This window comes from Elephas maximus, chromosome 2 (genome assembly GCF_024166365.1).
Source record: "Elephas maximus indicus isolate mEleMax1 chromosome 2, mEleMax1 primary haplotype, whole genome shotgun sequence".
Lineage (NCBI taxonomy): Eukaryota > Metazoa > Chordata > Mammalia > Proboscidea > Elephantidae > Elephas > Elephas maximus.
This window is the reverse complement of record NC_064820.1, coordinates 74,767,944-74,792,453: the sequence shown is the minus strand read 5'-3', so window position 1 is coordinate 74,792,453 and position 24,510 is coordinate 74,767,944. Positions and strand designations below refer to the sequence as shown.

The window sequence follows — 24,510 nt, the reverse complement described above, 5'->3', positions numbered from 1 at the left end:
GGCTGAAGGTGAGCAGGTATCAAAGAAGACCAAAGAGGGCAATGAACACCTCCGACTGGAAAGAAAGCAAGCTAATGAAGAGTACAGACGAAGAGGATCCAGGAAAACCATAAGCTACCTGGCAACCTGTCTGGAGCCCTAGTGGCTGGAGCCAAGTGGGCTTTAGGCTAACCCACACTTGCCACTAAAAGTCTAGATGGACTGATGTCTTACCTACAACAAAGTATAATTTTAAAGATTTACAGACATGGATATGACCTACAGCAGTTTCTTTTTACATTTAATCCCTCTCATAGTCAAAAAAAAACTCTATCTAAATTCATTTTCCTGCTATGTTTTAGACCTTGCCAACAGAATCTAACTTAGCTTTCTTGGAACAGAACCAAATATACAACATTTTAAAAAATGTGGTATTTTATTTCAGTTAAAGACTAATATCCAAAAGATTAAAAAAAAAAGTATAAAGTTTCTTACTTTTACAATATAGTATCTTCCCCAAAGCTCTGAAGAGAAAGAGGGAAACATCTTTGCCACCAATAGCTTGGATTTCTTGATTTTCAAAAACCCTGTCGGGTTTTTTTCTTTGTTTTGATTTTGACAGCACGACATCTGATTTTAACGAAGGCACTCCTTTTTTCCTTGGCCATAAATTGTTCTCTCCTAAAAAATATACACACAAGTAACAATAATTTAAAATATGAAAATTAAAACTAAGACCATTTCACATATATTTAAACCAAATATTCTAATAAAAATATATTCTCCAAATAAACAATAATTATAAAACATGTGAGCTGAGTACAGTCCTCTTTGGGTTACTAGACACTATTAAAACAATCAAGTACTATCTCATGATACAGATGTCAAATTTTCACATACACAATGATACACTTTCTAAGACAGTCTTAACACCTCATTCCTTACAGTGTTATCTGCAAAGTATTGTTCTTGGCATTATATGTATTAACTAATTTAATCCTCACAACAACCCTATGGAGGGGGAACTATTATCATACAGATGAAAGAAATTAGATAAAAAGAGGTTAAGTAACTGGCTCAAGGTCATCAGCTAAGTGGTTTGAGTCCATGCTTAACTACGATGCTATATTACCTCTCTACTGATTTGAGCAGTCTCAAATTTATGAATATGCCTGTGTTCAAATTTCATTTTTAAGTCTACTGGTTAAAATTTAAAATGTGTAACCAAAGGTAATCAGCCTAGTATAGCAGAAAGAATTATTTTATAGGCTCTGGATTTGAATCCTAGCATTATCTCATTAGGCTGGTCTAAGAATTAAATAAAAAAATATACAATTGTCAATACAATTTTGGCTGACTCAGTAATTTTTATTTTCTTCCCTTTAAGATCCCTGTGCCCCGAGAAATAATGTTATAAATGGTAGTTTGGATCCCAAGCTGGCCCACTTCAGTATTCCAAACTCATGATTCCAATACCGGCCCTATACACTGTTTACATTTGTTTCCACAGGAATTAGCAAAGTTCTGGTTTTAGTTGTGTTAGCCTGGCTACTCCTCTACAATTATGTTGAAAAAATCAAGATGCAAATTAATTGAACAGATTCCTTTGTGAGTAGACACATTAGGATTTCAGGGGGACTGTGAGAACTCCAAAACCCACACCTGTTGCCTTTGAGTTCATTCTGATTCATAGTGACCCTAGAGAACAGAGTAGAACTGTCCCAACGGTTTCCAAGGAGGACCTGGTAGATGTGAACGGCTGACCTTTTGGTTAGCAGCTGAGCTCTTAACCACTACATTACCAGGGTTTCCGTGAGATCTCCAAAGATGGTTTTTAATTCTTTAAGGTCAATTCCTCAGTGGTAAGTTAAGCATCAAGTAGGTAGCCTACTAATGCTTTCTGATGAGGACTGTGTGCAGTTAACTATGATTATTAGAGTAAAAATGTAACTCATTGTCATTACTGGGCTATTTTTTACTATTTCATGGCTATTACCTCTTTTTACATTTTAATAAAAAATTTATAATTTGTTAAACATCATATAAAGTATCATGAAATAAGCTAAAAATTAAACTTGGCTCAGCATAATACTATCAAGCCCACTAACAGTTTGTCATTTATGTACCACTTAAGAAGCGTAAAGCATTGTAATGAGCATTTTACAAGTATTACCTCACTTAATCGTCACATGTCCCATGAGATAGGTTCTCATATAAAAGGTGAGAAAATTGAGGCATAGAAAGAGTAAGAAGTCACTCAAATAGGGCTATACAACTGGGAAGTGAGAGAGCCAGGATTTGCACTCAGGAACTCTCACTCAAGATTAACTTTGAAAGGTAAAGTAGTAAAACATGTTAACAGATCAGGTTTTGTTTCAAAGAGATATAAAAATATATACGATGAAATATTCATGGGGGGTGTCTTATCTACTATGTGTACATATCATCTTAAACAACTGTCTCAATTAAAAAAAAATCTGGAGACAGTTATATATCAGTTATAAGTTAAAACATTTTTAACCTGACTTCACTTCATGAGTAGTTAATAGAGTCACCTACGTACTGCCTACTGCCATATGACTGTATCTGCCATAGTTACCTTTCGTAAAAGAAAACTGGAGGCTGTTTATTGCACTTCTGATATCACCAGAACATCCTTGACACAGCAACTCTAGGAAAGCTTTATCAGGAACAATAATTTTTCCTCCAAACTAAAATGAGAAAATTAAAATGAAAGAAAACCATCTTAAAAAACATAATGGAACTAAATTAGAATCTTTGAAACTGGAAGGTTAAAAAGCCTCCATGCTAAACACCAGCCTGACTATAAAGGATACAAGTGCCAATACCTTATAGTTTAAGGTAAAATTTCAGCTTATATTTTAAAGTTCTCTATTCCTTACTCTTAATTCTATATACACACATATATACAAACATATCCACACATATACAAAGACCTCAAAACAAAAAATGCAATAAAATTAAATACCCAAACTAATCTGTCAGATTTAAAGACATATAACAATGTGACAAATCTTTGAAATTTTTACATGGTAGTCCCCAGGTCGGGAATGTCAACACAGTATTATAGCTTGCCGAGTATTAAAAAGCCACAAATGCATCAATTCACACCCATCCCATTCCAGATCTTGTAAAATCTAATAGAGAAATAGTGCTGTAATCCTTCAATATTCATTTTATTAATTAAAGATGCTTCAAAATTTCTTTATGAAAGTACTGTCCTTTGTAGTCTCCTCAAATTCCACACTTCATCAGAGCGGTAACTATTAACATTTTAGTGAGTACTTTTCCAGGCCTCTTTCTGTACATGTATAAGTATACATAGTATCTATAAATATATAATGACAGAGTTAGTTTTCTAAAAATAAGTGGGACCACAACAGATATACACTTTCGCCTCACTTACCATCTTGCTATCCAACATTTCATGTTTACAGCAATAGTAAAAAATCTACTGTCTATTTTGTGCATTAACAACATACATCTGGCAGTAATGAACGCTGAGGTGTGGGGCAAGAATAACACTCGCTAGCTGTGATGATGGTTAAGGTTATGCATCAACTTGGCTGGGCTATGATTCTCAATGATTTGGCAGTTACATAATAATGAAATTTGGAAACCATATAAATGATGTTAATTTGGCAGTTAGGTAATGATGTAGTCATCTTCCATTTTGTGATCTGATGTGGTCATCCTCCGTACTTGCATAACACTGATTTCACATAATGACCTGGTCTTTGGAACGTAACCCTGTCAGTAAGTGAGGAGAGGGTGTATTATTGAATGACTCGATTTTTTTAAAAATCCCATTCTTAGTGATCTTTCTTCTAGTATCTTTAGATCTATTTCATTAAAAATGTACACACACCATCATTTAATGAATATTTACCCCAAATAAGAACACTTAGTTTCCAATTTTTCCCCATTACAGACTAACATAAACCTACATATATGCCTATATAAAATAATGTTTCATATCTATATTTATCTTTGCCAGCATATTTGAGTATTTCTGTAGAAGCAGAGTGCCTCCCCACGTGTCCACAACAATTATTAAATTTTTTCTACTGACAGTATATGAAGAAACCAAAACCCACTGCCATCGAGTCAATTCCAACTCACAGCAGGCATGACCATTTTCCATACCTTTAGAAATCCAGGATATATTTAAAACTTTTTTCAATCTGATAGGTGAAAAATGGCATCTGGTTTAAATATACATTTCTCTGATTAGCAGGGTTCAGCACTGTTCACATTTACTAACAACTTGGATCTGATCTCTAGGGGGGCAATTCTACTGTATCCTATAGGGTCGCACTGAGTTGGAACCGACTCGACGGCAGTGGTTTTGGTTTTTTTGGTTTTTTGGATCTCCCTTTGTGTGTTGGCTTTTGATTTTTGCCTTTTCTTTCGTTAATGCTACATCTGTTATGTAACGTGCAAATACTTTCTCCCATTCTCATACTTGTGTTTTAAAACTTTGTTTACAGTGCCTTCTGTCATCCCTAAGTTTTTCAATTTTGAAGTAAATCCATCAACTGTTCTCTTATGGCGTCAGGTTTTGTTTCTGGCTTAAGAAGATTTTCCCCACCCCCAAGTCAGTATTTTTTTTTTTAATACTCTTCTAATTTTGATTTTACATTTAACCCTTTAATCCACCTGCAAATTACTTTTGTACATAGTATGAAATAAAGATGTATTTTATGTTTTTATATTATATTTTTCTATATGGATATCTAATTGTTCTAATACCACTTAACTACAACAGTCTACTCTTCTTCCAGTGATATAAAATGCCGCTGCCATCACACTGAAAATTCCCGTTTACACATATCAAAATATTTCTGTGCTTTCTACTCATTTAATTCTATTTGTCTATTACTGTGATAACAGCACACTGTTAAAATTTATCTAGTTTATAATATGTTGATATCTAGATAACAAGTCCGCCTTCATCATCATTCTTTTATAAAATTTTCTTCCTAATTCCTGGGTGTTGCTCTTCCAGATTTACTACATTTTCATTGTAAACAGATTTAATTTAAAAATGATTTTAAGAGGAGTGCTTATTTTACACTCTGTTTTCAAAATGTTTTAAAATATGGATTATCTGCAAAAGAAGGAAATGTAATTTGAAATCATGGTCCTTGCTAACTGAAGAAAATGCCATGGATGTTAATTACTATAAATAAGCAAACACGGCTGAAATGTGTGATTAGCAGTTCCTTCCACACTTTACATACTTAGTGATATCAAAAAAGGCTATAGATTTTTCTTTTCTATAAAAAGAGAAGCATCTAAACTTCAAAAAAAAAAAAAAAGAAATAACTTAAGATATGCAACACTTATTATAACTTATAACCAATTCCCTTAAGATGTCAACATTCTTCCTTAATATAATTAACAGGATACCAGAGATTAAGGTATTCTTTTGATCTTCTTACACTATCATTATCACACTTGGAGACCCTAGGCAGTATGACAATATCTGATCTTACAAAGACTTGAAAATCTTGCTTAATGTTGCTCCGGTAATATATCAATAATGACATTAAAAGTATACTGGTCTTAAGACTCTTTCAGATCAACTGTTCATGGTACAGCACATTAACTACATAACAAAGAAGTTGTGGTATCTGTTTTTACTAGTATATCCTAAAATAACTTTTCAAAGTAAATGCCGTTTGTAATTTAATGAATTACTCTTAAAATAAGAAGTTTTAAGTTATTGTGATAATGTAGTACTTTTTCACTGCTGATTATTATTCTTGATTGTTTCTTAAACATTTGCTCAAGAAATAAAATACTTTAAAACCATAATTTGAAGTTATAATATTAACGTATTAATTCAAAGTATTTTATCTCATCAGGGATAAAAGACACACTCTGAATGTTTAGATGATTGGTGAAGTAATCATAGTAGAGAATATGGAAAATGTAGAAAGATTTTTTTAAAAAGACAATAAAAATTCAAAAGTAAACCTACCATCCAGAACTAATCACACTTAGCATTTTTATGTACTTTCTTCTAGCATGAACAGGTTTATGTGTATGTGTGTATTTTACTGCTATCGATAATTGTTTTGTTTTACCACAGTGGACTGGAGTCAGAACCAAAATTTAATCCCATCTGATACTTACTAGTTGTAGGATATTATACAAGTTATCTCCCCCACATAGCTCAGTTTCGTTACCTCTAAAATGGGGATAATGTAACAATCTTGTAGTGAGGATTTAGCAAGATCATGTACGTAAAGATAGCCTGCACACTGCCTGATACATATTAAGGGCTCGATACACCACTTCTATCATCAGCATTATTATATAACTTTGTACCTTATTTTAACTTGATATTAAATTGTAAGCATTCTCCCATGTCATCGAATACTCTTCAAAACACTATTATTAATGGCATAATAGTTCTTCATAGTAACCATTCCCTCAATACTGAAATCAACATGTTTCTAATTTTTCACCATTAAACAAATGTTACTTATTAAGATAAAACTCTATATACATTATCTTGTTTAATCTTCCAAATAATTTCTTCCTTAAAGAATTTCCCCACTTCCTGTGATCTCAGTAGTGCAATAAAAATTGTGTTTCATGCAAAGTCTAGCTGATTTGCAGCAGTAGGGCCCCCTAGAACTATACTGCTACAAGTAGACATTCTGTAAATTTATTTTAACATCATCTTTATTTGAAAGATAGAAAAACAAGGTATTAAAAGTGACAACAGGACAATACTACTGTCGAACTATTAATGGCTAATGTTCCTGAAATTCGAGGAAGGTTTAATGATAGGCACAATTTGGGAAAGCAAGTGAAGCAAAGGGAAAATCTACCTCAGTTTGAAAGAGAAAGCTAAGTTTAATAGTACAGAAAGGTTAAAGATTTTTTAATGAGTATTTTCAACATTTTCTAAAATGACATGTTGCATGCATGTAATAAATTTAATTCTAAAAACCAAAACAACACAACGTTATCTCCAATTATTCAAGTTTACATAATACCACTTAAGCTAGACTTTCTACAGCTGCAATGCAAGATTCGAATTAATTACTTCTTAAGAGACTTACCTTATTAGCTTCTGTTGTCATTATTCGGTTAAGAAATTTCATCATAATGGTTGGTGCCACAGGATTGAAACTGTCGAAGTTTATAAATAAAGATGGTATTTAAATTATTAATTTTAAAACATAAGGTGTATGTGAACATTATGAAGCAGAAATTGCTTCCTTACTTGATATTTGATATAGAACACTCTTCTTGAATTTCTTTGGGAAATAGTAATCTTTGATTGGTATCTCCACTGAGACTGTCAGAAATTATAAATATAAGAGGACACCGACCAATCTGGACATATTTCCTAAAATAACAAAACATAACAATGTTGAAATTTAAGCCACTTGGTATTTAATTTGGAGTTTTAGAAAACTTCACTGAAACTCACCTTAGAATTTCATGTAAAATCTGAGCATCTCGATAAAACTGGTTAGGGAAATCCTATTGAAAACACAGGATAAATACTAGCTCAGTTCTATTCCCACTCAAATTTATACCCAGACTTATATTTACCAAGGATGAGCAAATTTTTTTACCTATCCAATGTATTATGTAGAACTTTCATGCAAATTAAGGAAAATATGAAATAGCTGATATCCTAATCAACAATATACACACATGGGAACCTCAATTTTCAGATCAATTTTTCTTAAAGACACTTTACCAGGTGTATTATTTTTACTGAAAACTTATTTTCCAAATAATTATTTCATTTTTCCATACTTAAACCTGTTTCTTCTCATTTTGAGTTGTGCTACATCAGCAAATGAAGGTTCTGAAAGCTTGACTCCATCTATATCATTAAGGTCAACTCTACTTTGAGAAGGCAGCTCCTCCCCAGTTGTATTTTAAGTACCTTCCAACCTGAGGGGCTCTTCCTCTGGCACTGTATCAGACAATGTTCCGCTGCTATTCATAAGGTTTTCACTGCTGTTGTTAGGTGCCACTGAGTCAGTTCCAACTCAGAGCGACCCTATGCACAACAGAATGAAACACTGCCTGATCCCGTGCCATCCTCACCATCGTCGTTATGCTTGAGTCCATTGTTGTAGCCACGGTGTCAATCCATCTAGTGATGACGTTCCTCTTTTTCGCTGACCTTCTACTTTTCCAAGCCTGATGTCCTTACTGGCCACTTTTTTCAGAAGTAAATCACCAGGTCCTTCTACTCAGTCTGTCTTAGTCTGGAAGTTCCGCTGAAATCTGCCCACCATGGGTGGCCCTGCTGGCATTTCAAATACCAGTGGCACAGCTTCCAGCAACACACAACCCGCCATAGTACAATAAACTGACAGATGAATGGTGTACATAGACCAAGAGACAGTTGTTCAAACAGAACAAGGGGATACTGTGTGGCTTAAAATCAGGAAAGGTATGCATCAGGGTTGTATTCTTTCACTGTACTTATTCAATGTGTATGCTAAGCAAATAAACCAAGAAGATGGCCTATATGAAGAAGAACGTGGCATTGGGATTAGAGGAAGATTCATTAACCTTTGTTATGCAGATGACTCAATCTTACTTGTTCAAAGTGAAAAGGACCTGAAGCACTTACTGATGAAGATCAAAGACTACAGCCTTCAGTATGGTTTACACTTCCGCATAAAGAAAACAAAAATTCTCACAATTGCACCAATAAGCCACATCATGATAAACAGAGAAAATGTTGAAGTTGTCAAAGATTTCATCTCCTTGGATCAACAATCAACACCCATGGAAAAAGCAGTCGAGAAATCAAATGACATACCACATTGGGAAAATCTGCTGCAAAAGACCTCTTTAAAGCACTAAAAAGCAAAGGTATCAGTTTGAGAACTAAGATGGCATCTGACCCAAGCCATGGTATTTTCAATTACCTTGTATGCATTAGAAACCTGGACAACGAATAAGGAAGACCAAAGAATTGATGCCTGTGAATTGTAGTGTTGGCAAAGAATACTGAATATACCATGGACTGCTGGAAGAATGAACTAATCTGTCTTGGAAGAAGTACAGTCACAATGCTCCTTAGAAGTGAGGATTCCACTTGCTTTATGTACACAGACATATTATCAGGAAGGACCAGTCCCTGCAGAAGGACATCATGCTTGGTAAAAGTAGAGGGACAGCAAAAAAGAGGAAGCTCCTAGGTGAGATGGGTTGACACAGTGGCTGCAACAATGGGCTTAAAGACAGCAGTAATTGGGAGGATGGTGCAGGATGGGGCAGTGTTTCGTTCTATTGTACTTAAGTGTTGCTGAGTTGGAATTGATGCAACAGCACCTCACAACACAACATACTTAAAGCATTAAATTTTTTAAAGTTTGTTGAACACCTTCAGCTTCACTATTCTGGTTTACTGAAAAAGACTTTAACTTTCCGCTATCACAAAGCCTTTATATTTTACCACTATTAATACCATGAAAAGAGTTATAAGATGTATCTCTCAATTGTTCACTCAATAGCTACAGCAGGATTTTGAAGCTGTCCTTACTTCAACGAGAATTATCTTCTTATTAGTTCTCAAATCATCTCCAACCATTTGTAGTTTGTTATACTTAGTTGCTCTTAATAGAAATTCTTTAAAAACTGCCATTTGAGACTGATAAGGAAATAACTGGAGGCTTGATTCTGAAAAGAAACACATTTAACACAAATTATTTTCAACAAATTACATATGTATCAATATTATACATATATATGTATATATACACATACACTGCTGTTAGGTGCTGTCCAGTAGATTTTGAATTATGGTGATACCATGCAACGGAGGAGAAATGCCCCCATATGGTTTTCTAGGCTGTAAGCTTTATGGGTACAGAGTGCCAGGTCTTTCTGTCATGGAGCTGCTGGATGGGTTTGAGCCACAAATCTTTTGGTTGGCAGCCAAGCGCTTAAATGTTGCACCACCAGGGCTCCTTTTCATATACAAATATACATATACACGATTATATGTATAAAATGAAGCTCATAATAATGTAGTTTTACTTAGGAAAAATTGTTCAAATTTAGAATAAAATATTCATTTCAAAAGACAGAAGTCACCATGATTAATAGAAAATTTTCTACACCAATGAATTAAATGACTTCAGAATACAACTGTCAGTATACTGGCTTAAGTATAGAAAAAGCATACAAAATATTTAGAAAATGACTCCTCAGTGAAAATGAGAAATCTGGTAAAAAATATTTATGACTTTGGCCTACATAATGAAGATTCTCCAAATTAATACACAACTACAAATAAATCATCTTCAAAAACAAAGGTTTAACAACAAAAATAGAATGAATGATTACAGAATTTGGGAATAAAGTAAGTTCTCTGAAGACATGTTTTATACAGAGGGCTGCTTAGGTGATGTCTTAGTCATCTAGTGCTGCTATAACAGAAATACCACAGGCTGATAGCTTTAACGAAGAAAATTTTATTTTCTCACAGTCTAGTAGGCTGAAAGCCCAAATTCAGGGCATCAGCTCCATGGGAAGACTTTGTCCCTCTGTCAGCTCTGGAGGAAGGTCCTTGTCATCAATCTTCCCCTGGATTAGGAGCTTATCCGTGCAGGAATGCTGGGTCCAAAGGATGAGCTGTGCTCCCAGTACTGCTTTCTCGGTTGCATGAGGTCCCCCCTCTCTGCTTGTTTCCCTTTCCTTTTATCTCTTATAAGATAAAAGGTGGTGCAGGCCATACTTCAGGGAAACTCACTTTATACTGGATCAGGAATGTGACCTTAGTACGGGTGTCACAATTCCATGCTAATCCTCCTTAACGTAAAATTACAATTACAGAATGGAGAACATCCACACAGTACTGGAAATCATGCATGGGCTAACCAAGTTGACAGATATTTTTTGGGGACACAGTTCAATCCATGACAGATGAATACTTATCAGACTGTCAAAAGTAACGTTCCTATCTAGAAAACAGTAAAAATTCCAGGAGCAAAGTATGTTAGCAGCATTTAAGGTTGTGCATACGAAGATGGAGTAGAGCCTAGAGAAAGGATTTTGAGGAATGCTCCACGTTATTAAAAAAAAAGGAAAAAAACTAACAAAGTTAAAAATGTTGGTGCTGGTGTATGTAAGCATATATACGACATTACAATGTAATAAATCTTTAAATTGGTACTATTTTTGGATTGGATATTTGTCACAAGACCCTACTTCCAAATTCTATAGACAGTCTTCTTGTGGTTTAACAAAAAACACAAAACCTGTTGCAGTTAAGTTGATTCCCACTCATAGTGACCCTACAGAACAGAGCAGAACTGCCCCAAAGGGTTTCCAAGGAGCAGCTGGTAGAGTCAAACTGCTGACCTTTTGGTGGGCAGCCAAGCTCTTAACCACTGTGCCACCAAGGCTCCTCTTATTGTACAGGAATGGCATTATATACCTTCCTCTCAAACACATATACCTAATAAGACCTTAGGAATCTTAATTACACAGATGGTGGTTCATTTCAAAGCTCCATTACATACAGTCTTTCCCCATTATGTCCACTACTATCACAGTAAACCTTACCAGTATTAAATATCTCCTTGAAATCATCTTTTCGGAAGTCTGGTGAAACTGGATTAATCCACTCTTGTACTTGAATACCATGCTCCTTTGATAGTATTTTTAGAGTTGTTGTCTTTCCACACCCAGGAGGACCTGTTATTAATAAAATAGATCCACCCTAAAACCAAATACAAACATTAATTACAAATCAAAATCACTGCGACACTAGAATAGTATTTTTGAATTTCCATTCTCAATTCAACCTTAACACAGACCTCTCATAGGAAAATACATCTTAAAATTATACAAGTATAACATGGGTCACTTCTACTCTGTCCTATAGGGTCGCTATGAGTTGGAATTGACTCGACGGCACTGTTTTTTTTGTGTGTGTGTGTGTTATAAGTTAGAATCTACCTGATGGCAACGGTTTTCGTTGTTTTTTATACTCTTATTAGAAAACCTCGATTTGAATTCACGTTCTTTAAGAAATGTATATTTAGTAACATATTTACCGGAGACTAGAAAGGCCCTAGAGGTTGTGAGTTCCCAATAACTTTCCCTCATATATTTGATCTGATGTAAGACTTAAATAAAATATATGGCAAAGATTTCCTATGTTCAATGCTGGGCTCTAATCCTTGCCCATTTGTTTACATTTATTAACTAGTGTAGATAAGGACCTATGTACTTGAACTCAGAAGACAGTCAGTTCTACTTTTTATGTGCTTATCAAAAATACCATTTAAACATTTGAGTTAATATTTTTGAATAATGAAAATGTTTTAAAATTGACTGTGGTGATGGCTGTACAACTCTCTGAATACACTAAAAACCAATGAACTGTACACTTCAAATGGAATGGTATGGTATGGTACGCGAATTAGAGCTCATAAAGCTATTAAAAATTATATATATATGTATACACACACATATGCTTGCCAATAACAAGTGTTAGCCAGGATGTGGAGAAATTAGAACCGTAGTGTACTGCTGGTAGGAATATAAAAATGCTGCACGCACTTTGGAAAACAGTTTGGTAGTTCCTCAAAAAGTCAAACATGGAGTTACCATAGAATCCAGCATTCTACTACTCAGTATATACCCAAGAGAAATGAAACATATCTCCACACAAAAACTTCTACATGAAAGTTCATAGCATTATTCATACTAGTGAAAGAGTGGAGACACCAAATGTCCACCAACTGATGAATGCATAAATAAAATGTGGTATACCCATACAATGGAATATTATTCTGCCATAAAAAAGAATGAAGTAATGATACATGCTATGACATAGATGAACTTTGAAAACATTAATCTAAATGGAAGACAGACAAAAAGGACCCCATATTGTATGATTCCATTTATATGAAATGTCCAGACTAGGCAAATCTATAGCAACCAAAAGTAAACAGTGGTTGGTGGGGTCAGGGGCATGAGTGACTGCTAATGCATGGTTGTTGTTATGTGTCGCCAAGTTGATTCTGACTCATTGTGACCCTACAGAACAAAGCAGGACTGCCCCATCCAGTTTCCTAGGCTGTAACCTTTACCGGAGCAGATCACTAGGGCTTTTCTCCCATGGAGCCACTGGGTGGGTTTGAACTACTGACCTTTTGGTTAACACCCAAGCACTTAACCATGTACCACCAGGGCTCCTTGTTAATGGGTATGGGGTTTCCTTTTGGGGTGACAGAAATATTCTAAAATTAGATTGGTGATGGTTATATAACTCTGTGAATATACTAAAAATGACTGGATTATACACTTTCAACGTGTGACTTTCATGATATGTGGAGTATTTCTTAATAAAGTTACTAAATGCATGTGTATGTCTCTCTCATATATATATGCCAGTTTTATTTTGGTATATTTCAAGTCCGGGCATATATTTTAGATGGTCAATAACAAGCAGGGCTGGTAAGCTTTAAAGGCATGGCTATTTTACATTGCAGAGAAATGTGTTAAACTCAAAGTTGTATGCCCAGTGCCTAACACGGTGCTGGGCCAGGGTTAAGTGCTTACTAAATGCTCCCTGCTTGAACAAACAAATGAATAAATGGAGTAAGGTATATAAATGAGAAACAGACCACTTATTATCAGTGGATTATAAAACTACAAGAATTGGGGTTGTGGAAATCTTGTCAGGCCTGGTAAAAGTTTTCAGTGAGATAGAGAACAGTATATTTCTGTTTTTTATTATCCTTTGGTTGACCACTATAAATGCCTTCCTGCTACTGAGATCAGAAAGCAAATCACAAAAAGAAGGAAACAACCTACATGTTCAACAACAGATGAACGGATAAACAAATTATGGTACATACACACAATGGAATATAATACAATGATAAAGAATAATGATGAATCCGTGAGACAGCTCACAACATGGATGAATCTGGAGGGCATTATTCTGAATGACATAAGTCAATCACCAAAAGACAAATACCGTATGAGACCACTATTATAAAAACTCAAGAAAAGGTTTACACACAGAAAGAAATAATCTTTGATAGTTATGAGGGAGGAGAGGTTTGGGGAGGGAGAATCACTAACTAGATGGTAGATCAGTGTTAATATTGGTGAACGAAAAGACAGTACACAATATAGAGGAAGGTAGCACAACCTAACCCAGGCAAAGTCATCACTGTTTCATAGACGTATCTAAACACCCTGAGAGACCAAGTTACTGGGGTTGAGGACTGGGGACCGTGGTCTCAGGGGACATCTAGGTCAATTGGCATAATACAGTTCGTAAGGAAAATGTTCTACATCCCACTTTGGTGAGTACTGTCTGGGGTCTTAAAAGCTTGCAAGCAGCTATCTAAGATATATGTACTGGTCCTATCCTGTCCCGATCAAAGGAGAATGAAGAAAACCAAAGACAAGGAAAAATATTAGTACAAAGGACTAATGGACGACAAGTACCACAGCCTCCACTAACCTCGGCCCAAAACAACTACATGATACCTAGCTACTATCACCAACTGCTCTGATGGGGATGACAATACAGGGTCCTGGACGAAGCAGGAGAAAAATGTAGAACAAAATTCAAATTCACACAAAAAAAGACCAGACTTACCGGTCTGACAGAGACTGGAGGAACCCGACATCACATCCCCTGGACACTCTTTTAACTCAGAACTAAAGTCACTCCCAAAGTTCACCCTTCAGCCAAAGATTAGACAGCTGTATAAAACTAACACACACGAGGAATGTGCTTCTTAGTTCAATCATGTATACGAGACCAAATAGGCAACACCTGCCCAAAATCAAAGATGAGACAGCAGGAAGAGATAGGAAAAATGGACGAATGGATATGGGGAACCCAGAGTGGAGAAGGGGAGAGTACTGACACACATCGCCGGGACTGCAACCAATGTTACAAAACAGTTTGTGTTTAAATTTTTGAATGAGAAACTAATTTGCGCTGTAAGCTTTCACCTAAAGCACAATTAAAAAAAAAACAAAAAGAATAAACTATGGAAATACATGGTTTAAAAAAAAAAAAAAGAAAGCAAAGCATTCTGCTATATGCAGATATACTGCAACGATCTAAGAGTGGCCCCAAACTGCTAGAAAGAAAGGCTTCAAAACAATACTGTAAAACCAAAGACATCACCATTGGTGGTTGCATCACAATGGATATCTGACTTATATCTTACCATCTTACCCCAAAAGTCATCTTCTTCAGTTGTCTGGGGGAAAACTTTGTGATTGAGTTATCTTACTACATTTACCAGGATGTTACACTGCTTAATCTTTCATTAAACCATTACTAAGAATTTTTTTAATGGTCAAGGTATGCAACTGGTGGTAATGGCTTTTAACACTTTCCAGGTCAAAAATCACTTTGGCCACTGTCATGGTGCCCTGATTGATCACTTATTCATTGTTTGGAACTGATTCAATTACTAAAGGACATCTTGACCCTGTCCACTTAAAGGCTGGTGATCTTTCAGACACTTGTCCTCAACAGTCTCAACTTTTATAAAATGATGTTATTCTTACCTCAGGCCCTTCAGCTAACTATTAAAGCATATGAATTTACATTTAATTCCCAACATATTGCTGCTTTCTGAACTTTTTCGAATCACAGCACACATAGAAAGTGATCATATTCGCCTGGCCACTCTGAGGGCTAAGTGCACCAACATCTTAGGGCACACAGGCTGGCAAGTTTGACACAGACTATCTGCACTTCAGGTTCTTATGAGAGATACTATCTGTACTTCATGTACTTGTATCAATCACAAGGCCACACAACCGCTGTCAAAGGCTCAGCTGAGAAAAGCATTATATAAAACATGCCAAAAGATATTGTCAAGAACGATATTCACATTTTAGTGGCAGCAAAAGAGAAATTTCTCTTAAGTTTTAGGAACAGTTATGCTTCTACTATTTTTTTTATAGACACCAAGACTCATGAAACCAACTAATTCTTTTTGTGTCAGCCACCAGAAAGTTGAGAATTAAAAGTTTAATGTTCTGCGAGTAGCCATCTATGATGCATCAATTGGTCCCGATACAAAACTTAAATATATGGCAAAGATTTCCTATGTTCAATGGTGGGCTCTAATGAGCTCAAGAGACAAAAGGGCCACATAAACCGTGGATTCCATCAGCCTGAGACCAGAAAGAACTAGATGGTGCCTAGCTATCATCAAGGACCACCCTGACAGGGAACACAACAGATAGTCCTTGATGAAGCGGGAGGAAGGTGTGGAGCAGAACTCAAATTCATGTAAAAAAGACCAGACTTAATGGTCTGACTAAGACTGGAAGAACCCTCGAAGCCATGGCCCCAGGACGCTCTGTCAACCCAGACTAAAACCATTTTCAAAGCCTACTCTTCAGACAAAGATTAGACTGGACTATAGAACATAAAATAATATTCATAAAGTATATGCTTCTTAGTTTATGCAGATACACAAGACCAAATGGATGGCTCCTGTCTGGAGTCAGGATGAGAAGGCAGGAAGGGTTAGGAACTGGTTGGACACAAGAAAAACCGGAGTGGAAAGGGGGAGTGTGCTGTCACATTATAGAGATTGCAACTAATATCACATAACAGTATATGCATAAATTTTTGTATAAGAAATTAACTTGAGCTGTAAATATTCACCTAAAGTACCAAAAAAAAGTTTAATGTTCTTTAGCAAGTGTATGAGATTTCCCAGCATGCACAATACCAAAATCACCATGCTTTATTGTATTATTGCATTTTTCCTACCCTTTTTTCTTTTTGCTCTGGGTTTCCTGATTTTAAAAAATATATACATACTGCATGTGCTTTTATAAGGCACATTTAAATCCTTTTGGGAATAAAGAAGGTAGAGAGAAAGCACAACTGCACACGCAAGTAAGCAGAAAAATCTATGGTCTTATTCTTTCTACTGATAGAGCTATCAATAAAATTGTTCCCTCCATTTAAAGCCAATGTAACTGTTGGTGCTACTGCTACAGGGAACAGAAAAGTAAACATTAGCATTCTGTGCCTTCTTCGGCTGTTGTAGGTGCTGGAACTGCTTCTGGCTTCCAGTGTTGTATAGTACTTTCAGATAGATCAGTTTTATAAAAGACGAAGCTCTAGTACGGGCAGCCATGTATTTTCCTCATGTTATTGAGTTAAATGCGTGTGTTTTTGACACAGGGGATCTTGTAATTACTCACATCGTTGAAAAGTTCATAAAATAAAGAATATATGACTGATTAAAGTCCATCTCTTTAGGGGGAAGATGCTTTTAACATTGTTGAAAAAATGCTTTCCCCAGTATCTATGTACACATATACCTAAGTATATCCAACTGGTAAAATAACAACAGTAGCATATATGGAGATTTAAGACATGATACTGTTTATAATAAGAGAGTACTGCTAAGGGGGAGAACACAACAGACACTGGAAATTATGAATTATTAGTCGAGCTGACCAAAAACAAATCAATCAGAAATGGCTTGGATGTAAGAGGTGCATCAAGGAAACTACCCAAGAATCTATACTCAAAGAGAGACGGCCTTTGGTCATGATTCCTGGGAGCTGGACCACACGTGCGGCCAATAAGTTGGGGGTGACCAGACCAAGAGGGACCACCTGGGGGCCTGATGTTGACAAAGCCTCAGGAGGCACGAGGCGGCGAGGTCAATAAAGGCTTTGGAAGATGAAGGCTCAGTGGAGCCCTTCCCTGGAGTTTGTGAGTTGTTCCAACAGATCATCAAACCTAAGAAACAAAAAAGGTGCCAGTAGCCGCTGACCTAGCCCTGGGTGAAAACGGATGAGAGAGAAAGGGCTGTGCTCGCAGCTGGGGTCTGGAGCAACCAGGGTAAGGAAACTTGGGATTTCTACAGAACTTGGTTGCCATGTGAAGTGAGCTTTATTATTCACCACGCATTGGTGTCAGAAGTGATTGACCTCAGCCTCCCTGGACTGGCTTGATACAACTGGTGACGAGGATGGGATCTGCTTGTGTGGTTTTGACATTGCAAATACAAATGCTAATGCTATTGGAAGTCTATCTTGAATACATTACCTTAACCCTAAAACAAAGGGTTGAACTCATAGGCCAGGCAAAAAGGACCTGGATTCCAGGAAGAAGGATCTGCTACCATTAGAGACAACTAAAATACCAACTCTTTCATCTTAGAGTTGAAAATTAAAGGGAGAGGCTTAAAAATTATCCTGCCTTTCTAGTTGGAAATTTTTCTTCAAAGAAAAATGCCAGTTATTAACTGTAGAAATAAGAGAATTAGAAAACCATCATTTCACAACCCTAATGAAATAAATGCTTCCAGCAAGGATCAAAAACGGACGCTAAACCAAAGATTAAACAGGCCCATAAAACAAAATGAGACTAAAGGGGCATACCAGCCCAGGGGCAAGAACTACAAGGCACGAGGGGACAGAAAAGCTGGTAACAGGGAACCCAAGGTTGAGAAAGAAGCAATGACATGTCATGGGGTTGGTAACCAATGTCACAAAACAGCACGTGTACTACCTGTTTAATGAGAACCTAGTTTGTTCTGTAAGCCTTCATCTAAAGTACGATTAAAAAAAAAAAAAATTGAATGATTAAAAAAAAAAAAAAAGACACAAAAGCTCGTAGATGAAAGGTTGCTGGGGCACTGAACGCCACCATATGCCAAAGTATCTCTTACAGGTTATGTGCCAGTTGCAAGGTAAAGTTGCTTTACAATCAAGATTTTTGACTATTACCTCCTTAACCTAGTAACAAACTTAACATCAAAGATAGCAGGAGAATCAGACATACTTTCTGATATGATACAATCTAAAATATAAAGGATGATCTATGAAATATTCTGGCAAAATGTCCAAACTGAATCTTGAAATGCAGGGTAGAACAAGTTAATCATCATCAGAAGGAAATAACCTGACGAATGCAGAATGTAAAACTTCCAACTGGTCTGGTCTCTTCAATGTCTTGGGGACACTGAGGAGGAGGAAGGGGGCTGTTCTAGATTGAAAAAAACCTAAGAGACATAACAATCAAATGCAATGTATGGTCCTTGAACAAACCAGCTCTAAAAGACATTTTGTAGACAACTGGAGAAATATGAATTGACTATAACATCAGGAAATTAGTTAATTTTGTTAGACTATAGTATGTATATTTAATTAGGAAAATGCCCTTAAAAAAAAATTTATCCAAAAACCTGACTGAAAAAATCATGTCTATTGTTGTTAGTTGCAGTTGAGTTGGCTTCAGCTCATGCAATCGCATATGTAATAGAAGGAAATGTTACCCTGTCCCGTGCTACCTTTTATAATTTACTTAAAATACTTAGAGGGGAAAATGATGGATATACGAATATTCACTTGCTATTCTAATTTTTTTTTTTTAAATTGTGCTTTAGGTGAAAGTTTATGGAGCAAATTAGTTTCCCATTAAATAATTAATACACATACCATTTGTGACACTGGTTGCTAACCCCGTGATGTAGCAATACTCTCCCGTTCTTGACCCTGGGTTCCTGATTTCCGTTCATCCAGCTTTCCTGCCCCCTCCTGCCTTCTCATCCTTGCTGCTTGTTAAACTGTGTGTGTCATTTTATAAAAAAAAAAAAAAAAGGCCTGTTTAATCTTTGGCTGAAGAATGAATCTCATGAATGACTTCAGTACTGAGGTAAAAGGATGTCCGAGGGCCATACTCTCGGGGTTTCTCGAGTGTCTGTCAGTCAGACCAGTAAGTCTGGTCTTTTATTGTGAATTAGAATTTTGTTCTACATTTTTCTCCAGCTCTGTCCAGGACCTTGTATTGTGATCCCTGACTGAGCAGTCAGTGGTAGTAGCCAGGCACCATCTAGCTGTGCCAGACTCAGTCTGGTGGAGGCTATGCTATGTATTCTCTTGTGTGTGTGTGTGTGTGTGTGTGTGTGTGTGTGTGTGTGTGTGTGTGTATATATATATTTTTTTCCCACACATTAACCCCCAGTACTCAGTGCCGTCGAGTCAATTCCGACTCATAGCGACCCTATAGGACAGAGCAGAATTGCCCCACAGAGTTTCCAAGGAGCGCCTGGAGGATTCGAACTGCCAACCCTTTGGTTAGCAGCCATAGCACTTAACCATAATTTTACACATTAGTACCACAATTTTATTTGTCTAAGAAATGACTGGTCCATTGGACCTACCTATATAACTCAGTAGTAATTACTGCTATTTCTTGATATACTTCAATGTATGTTTGAAAAGTTTCAAAGCAAAAAGTTAAAGAGAGAAATGGCGGGGGGGGGGGGGGGGCGCGGGGAAGCAAAGGTCACTGTGGAATTAGGAAGTGAAACAAAAAACATCAGCCTAAAATGAATAATGACTGTTTTAGGCTATCTTTAGAATAAAAACTAACATATAATTTGCCTGCTTGCTTCTGTGATAAATATACTAGAACCGTAAATAGCTTACTGTGCGTTATGCTAACAACAGAAGGTAAGACGGAAAAAGAGGTAGAAGCAAAAGGGAAAACTCAAAGTCTGTAAGTCTTTACATGAAAAGAAGCAGTTGATGTCAAACACTTTTAAACACATTTCTTCTTTAATTACCTGTTTTGGTTGCCTTTCTAAGACTTGGGCTTTTAACCAGGTTTCAACTTCTTCTATTTTCTTTTTATGCACAGCAAGTTCATGCTAAGATAAAAATTTTTAGTTTAAAGACAAAACATTTTAATTCAAGGATTTTTGATGCATTAGCCCAGATTAATCTAAACCAATATTTCTAGTGAAAAAAATAGCAAACAAGTAACATGACATATTCTAATTAAAAAAAGGTCCTTTTTCATTACAATCTTTTATATTATCATAGAGGAACTCTGTTCTTTACACTGACACCATCTTTACACTGGCAACTCTGGACAAATTAGCAATTTACAAATTTTTTTTAAATTCCAGAAATACATTTTAGAAGGGAACTGGAAAGTACTGCATTTACCAAAAATAAACAAACAAACAGATAAAATCTAGGTAGGAGTTAAATTAAATCTAAGAAAAATAACCAGTAGTACCGCTTCAGAGTAAGTGTTGAGAAAACCTGAACCTTGGAACATGAAAAAAATTCTAGAAATTATTGTTTTATTCTAATTTACACAGAATGAAAAATTTTAAAAGTAATAATCTAAAAATATATATCTCTCTCCTTTCCATCTACCCTGATTGGCCTGGAAATTAAGTTCCATAGACATGTTTGCATGCTATGTAGTACCTGAGTTTCTGGCTTGTATTTATCCACCCATGGTTCATTTTCAGGGAGATATTTCTTTGAATTTTCTAGACCACAAATCTGTTCTAAGGAAGATAGCTTTCCTCTTTTTCTAGCTGGAAATCTGCTATTTTCTAATGTGGAAGGCACATTTTTTCTTCTGTGACTTGAGTTATTCACACATAATGATGAGGCAGTAAGAGTAGTAGAGATGCTTCTATTTTCTGGAAACTCATCAAATGATGGGTCTACCCAGTCTACTACCTGAAAAACAAGAAGCCATGTAAATACCATCACGTTTTCCCCATCTATTCCTCAAGTAACTGAACTTTAGAAACAAAATATTCATGTTTGTAACATTTAAAATAAAAATTGTACAAATTAGTTCTTTAATTAAAACTGGCTCTACATATATTAGTTTTCTACTTCACAGTAAGTACAAATGTACAACTGTATACTGGTCCACAGTAAGGTGGATCCCATACAAAGAGTAAAGAATACAAACTTAATTCTTATTATTAATTGTAATCCTCTCAGATAATAATAGGCTGATTTTTTAAAAAAAACTTATAAGACTGAAATACAAATATTAAAATTGTCAACAAAAAAATGAAGCAAAATAATAATAGTAATAATATGGAAACGAAATAGTGTCTTAACCTGGGCCTGGTTAATACATTCACAAATTAAGGACCCTTTCATATATTCAAATAATCCATATCAACTTTAAGACTGTGAAAATACAGGCTACGCATCCTAATGCTATGGATAAGTCTATAATTATGTCTTGATTATATTTTCCTCCAATGTATGAAGCAACTAATATTTTATAAAAGTGAGCCAGACATTTCAGGGAGGATGAGATTTGTCCTTCAGAAACACCTTAGAAAAAAAGTACTGGGAAAACGGAGCAGGAAAATCAGTGCGTTCTATTCATGTTCTTCTGGCCTATACAATCTGTTGACCTCTTTCCATTTACCTCCATTATTTCCTTTTCTTTAAAATCCTTTGTTAAGTGTACACAGAAAAACGCTGAATTAAGCAATTTTAACCTAAAAATTTTTAGGAATATTAAAAAGGTTTTTCTAATAATTTCTGCATATTACTTATACATTTTATACTTTTATCCTTTACAAAAATGTGGACTCCCACTTACAGAAAAAAAAAAAAAAACAGCAAAGTTAAATAATTTACTTAAGATCAGAGAAAATTAGAACCATCACTAGGGAAATGGACACCTTTCATGAGCATGACACCACCTGATGCCCATCCCATCGCACTGACCCCACTGCCTGACTTGATGTAAACTGTACCACATGATTTCTAAGAGAAAGGGCCTGTGGTTAAGCTGTAGCACCAAGTGTAACTCATAGGTTTTATTCGACAGTTTACAGCCTTTTCTTTGTGACTGAGATTGTAAAACTTTTTTAAAATTAAGGTTGTGCTTTTACTGTACAGTTGTTTCACAACTTATAACTAGGTTTTTTTTTAACACCACAAATACTGGGAACTATAATTTTGATAGCAGTGATAAGTCATTAAGAGCATACTCAAAAAATTCTAATTCTTTTGGGGCAATTATTACATGGTTATTTTAGTGCCTTACCTTTGTGGAAGATAGCTTTGCTCTAAGAAAAGTTTTTGACATTATAAACTTTGATAGCTCCCATCCATAGCATATAATTTGTAGTATGTTAAAAAACAATTCAACTAGGGAGGAAAAAAGAAAAAAATAATCCTCATATTAGTTATAGTAATTGCTAAATACCAATATAATCGACAACGCAATAAAGTTAAGGCTCAAGAATTAGTGAAAGAATAAACACAGGTGAAGGAAGAAATCAAAACGCTAAAATATAAGTTTTATGTTTAGTAACTATAACTGTGACAATTAACCCATTTTTGGTATTATAAATGGAAAGTTTTTTATACAAACTCAAAAATCTATTAGAGAAAACAGAAAAAACACATATTTGTGTACCTACCTTTTGTCATTAAGAAAAATCAGGCATTCATCTTGGGCAGTTTTTATACTAACAATTAATTTTTTTCTCATCTCGAATTTAATTAGTTTTTTATTTCCTAAATTGCAAAAAAATCATCAAAAAATGAATTCAGATTTATCACTTGCTTTGTTTTTTTTTTTTTTGGATGAAGAATTTAAACCTTATTGCAAAACTGTTTAACTGCTTTCCTTACTTGAACATGTTACTAACAAATTTTTTTGGCAACACTTAATTTTCAATATTCAGGATTCAATGTCTAGGCAAACTAGTGAATTCACCAATTTTAAGTTAGCCAGTAGAAAAGTGGTTTAAGGTCAACAAATCTATAAATTGGAACCTGTATTGGACTTTTTTTTTTATAGTTCGGAGGCAAACGTAGCTTATGTGTAAATTCTCCAACACACTAGAAAACAAAAATTGTTCACAGAGAGGTTTTTAGTCCTGTAGCTTCAAAACGGTAGAGAAGCAGAAAAAACACCCATGTTAGTAAATGTCGTTGGCATGTCTGCTTAAAAGGTACAGACTTGTTATAGTCAAGACCCAAGTCGCTCTTTGAAAAGAAGGCAGTTACCACCTTCGAAAGGCACATAACTGCCCCCGATGATGACAGATTCCTGTAATGAGATGTCAAAGGTGGAAAAGACCTTCAACAACATTCCTATAAGACCCTAAGCTCAAACACTCGTCCAACGTAGCGCTGTTAATGAGCGGCAAGCCAGGATAAGCTCCAGTTTCCCGGCTCCAGGCCACGACTCTGCACCCCCCACCCCTCTGATCCCCAGACGAGATGGGCAGGTCAGAAGGGGTGACGGGAGCCGGGAAGGCGTGAAGGCAGAGACGGCCTGGGGTCTTCAGGACATATACATCAGAGCCGCAGCCGCGGTGGCCTTACTTTCTGGGAGCTGCATCCCCTCGTGGGCAGAGAGGAGCGGAAGAGCCCAGGCTCTGCTCCAGGTGGAAGGGCAGCCACCCAGCTCGACCCCGGCTCAGCACCGAGCCTCTTGGAGGTCCCGCCTCCCGGGGACCTTCCAGACCGGCCGGCGCTTCCGCGACGCGACCCGAAAGGCGGGGGCCGCCAAAAGAGCGGGTGACTTAGACTTCCAGCGCACTGCCTGACCCGAAGTGCGAACCCGAATTGTGCTCCCGTCTCGGACCCCGCAATGGAAGCATGTCACAGAAAGCCAAGTAACCAGTGGTCGGCGGACGGGCCGCAGCGGTGGGTCGGAAGTGCCGCGCGGGGCTCGAGGACCCCAGG

The 24,510-nt window shown here is 36.2% G+C and overlaps 1 protein-coding gene across 2 annotated transcripts in view; it reads right to left on the bottom strand.

Annotated features, from left to right (window-relative positions):
* The window catches only part of RAD17 (RAD17 checkpoint clamp loader component), a 47,684-nt gene extending 23,180 nt beyond the window's left edge, over positions 1-24,504 (bottom strand). Inside the window, exons 1-11 of one of the 2 annotated variants that reach the window (XM_049864996.1) lie at positions 23,235-24,504; positions 22,856-22,959; positions 21,253-21,513; positions 20,598-20,681; positions 11,566-11,722; positions 9,539-9,675; positions 7,454-7,506; positions 7,244-7,369; positions 7,080-7,149; positions 2,579-2,690; positions 475-660 (exon numbers count right to left, since the gene is read on the bottom strand). In XM_049864996.1, the coding sequence (XP_049720953.1) occupies positions 475-660; positions 2,579-2,690; positions 7,080-7,149; positions 7,244-7,369; positions 7,454-7,506; positions 9,539-9,675; positions 11,566-11,722; positions 20,598-20,681; positions 21,253-21,513; positions 22,856-22,959; positions 23,235-23,244 (1,300 nt within the window). In that variant the 5' untranslated portion in view covers positions 23,245-24,504. The remainder of the gene's footprint in view (positions 1-474; positions 661-2,578; positions 2,691-7,079; positions 7,150-7,243; positions 7,370-7,453; positions 7,507-9,538; positions 9,676-11,565; positions 11,723-20,597; positions 20,682-21,252; positions 21,514-22,855; positions 22,960-23,234) is intronic. The other variant, XM_049864990.1, reaches the window with a different exon arrangement.
* Between the last annotated feature and the right edge of the window lie 6 nt (positions 24,505-24,510).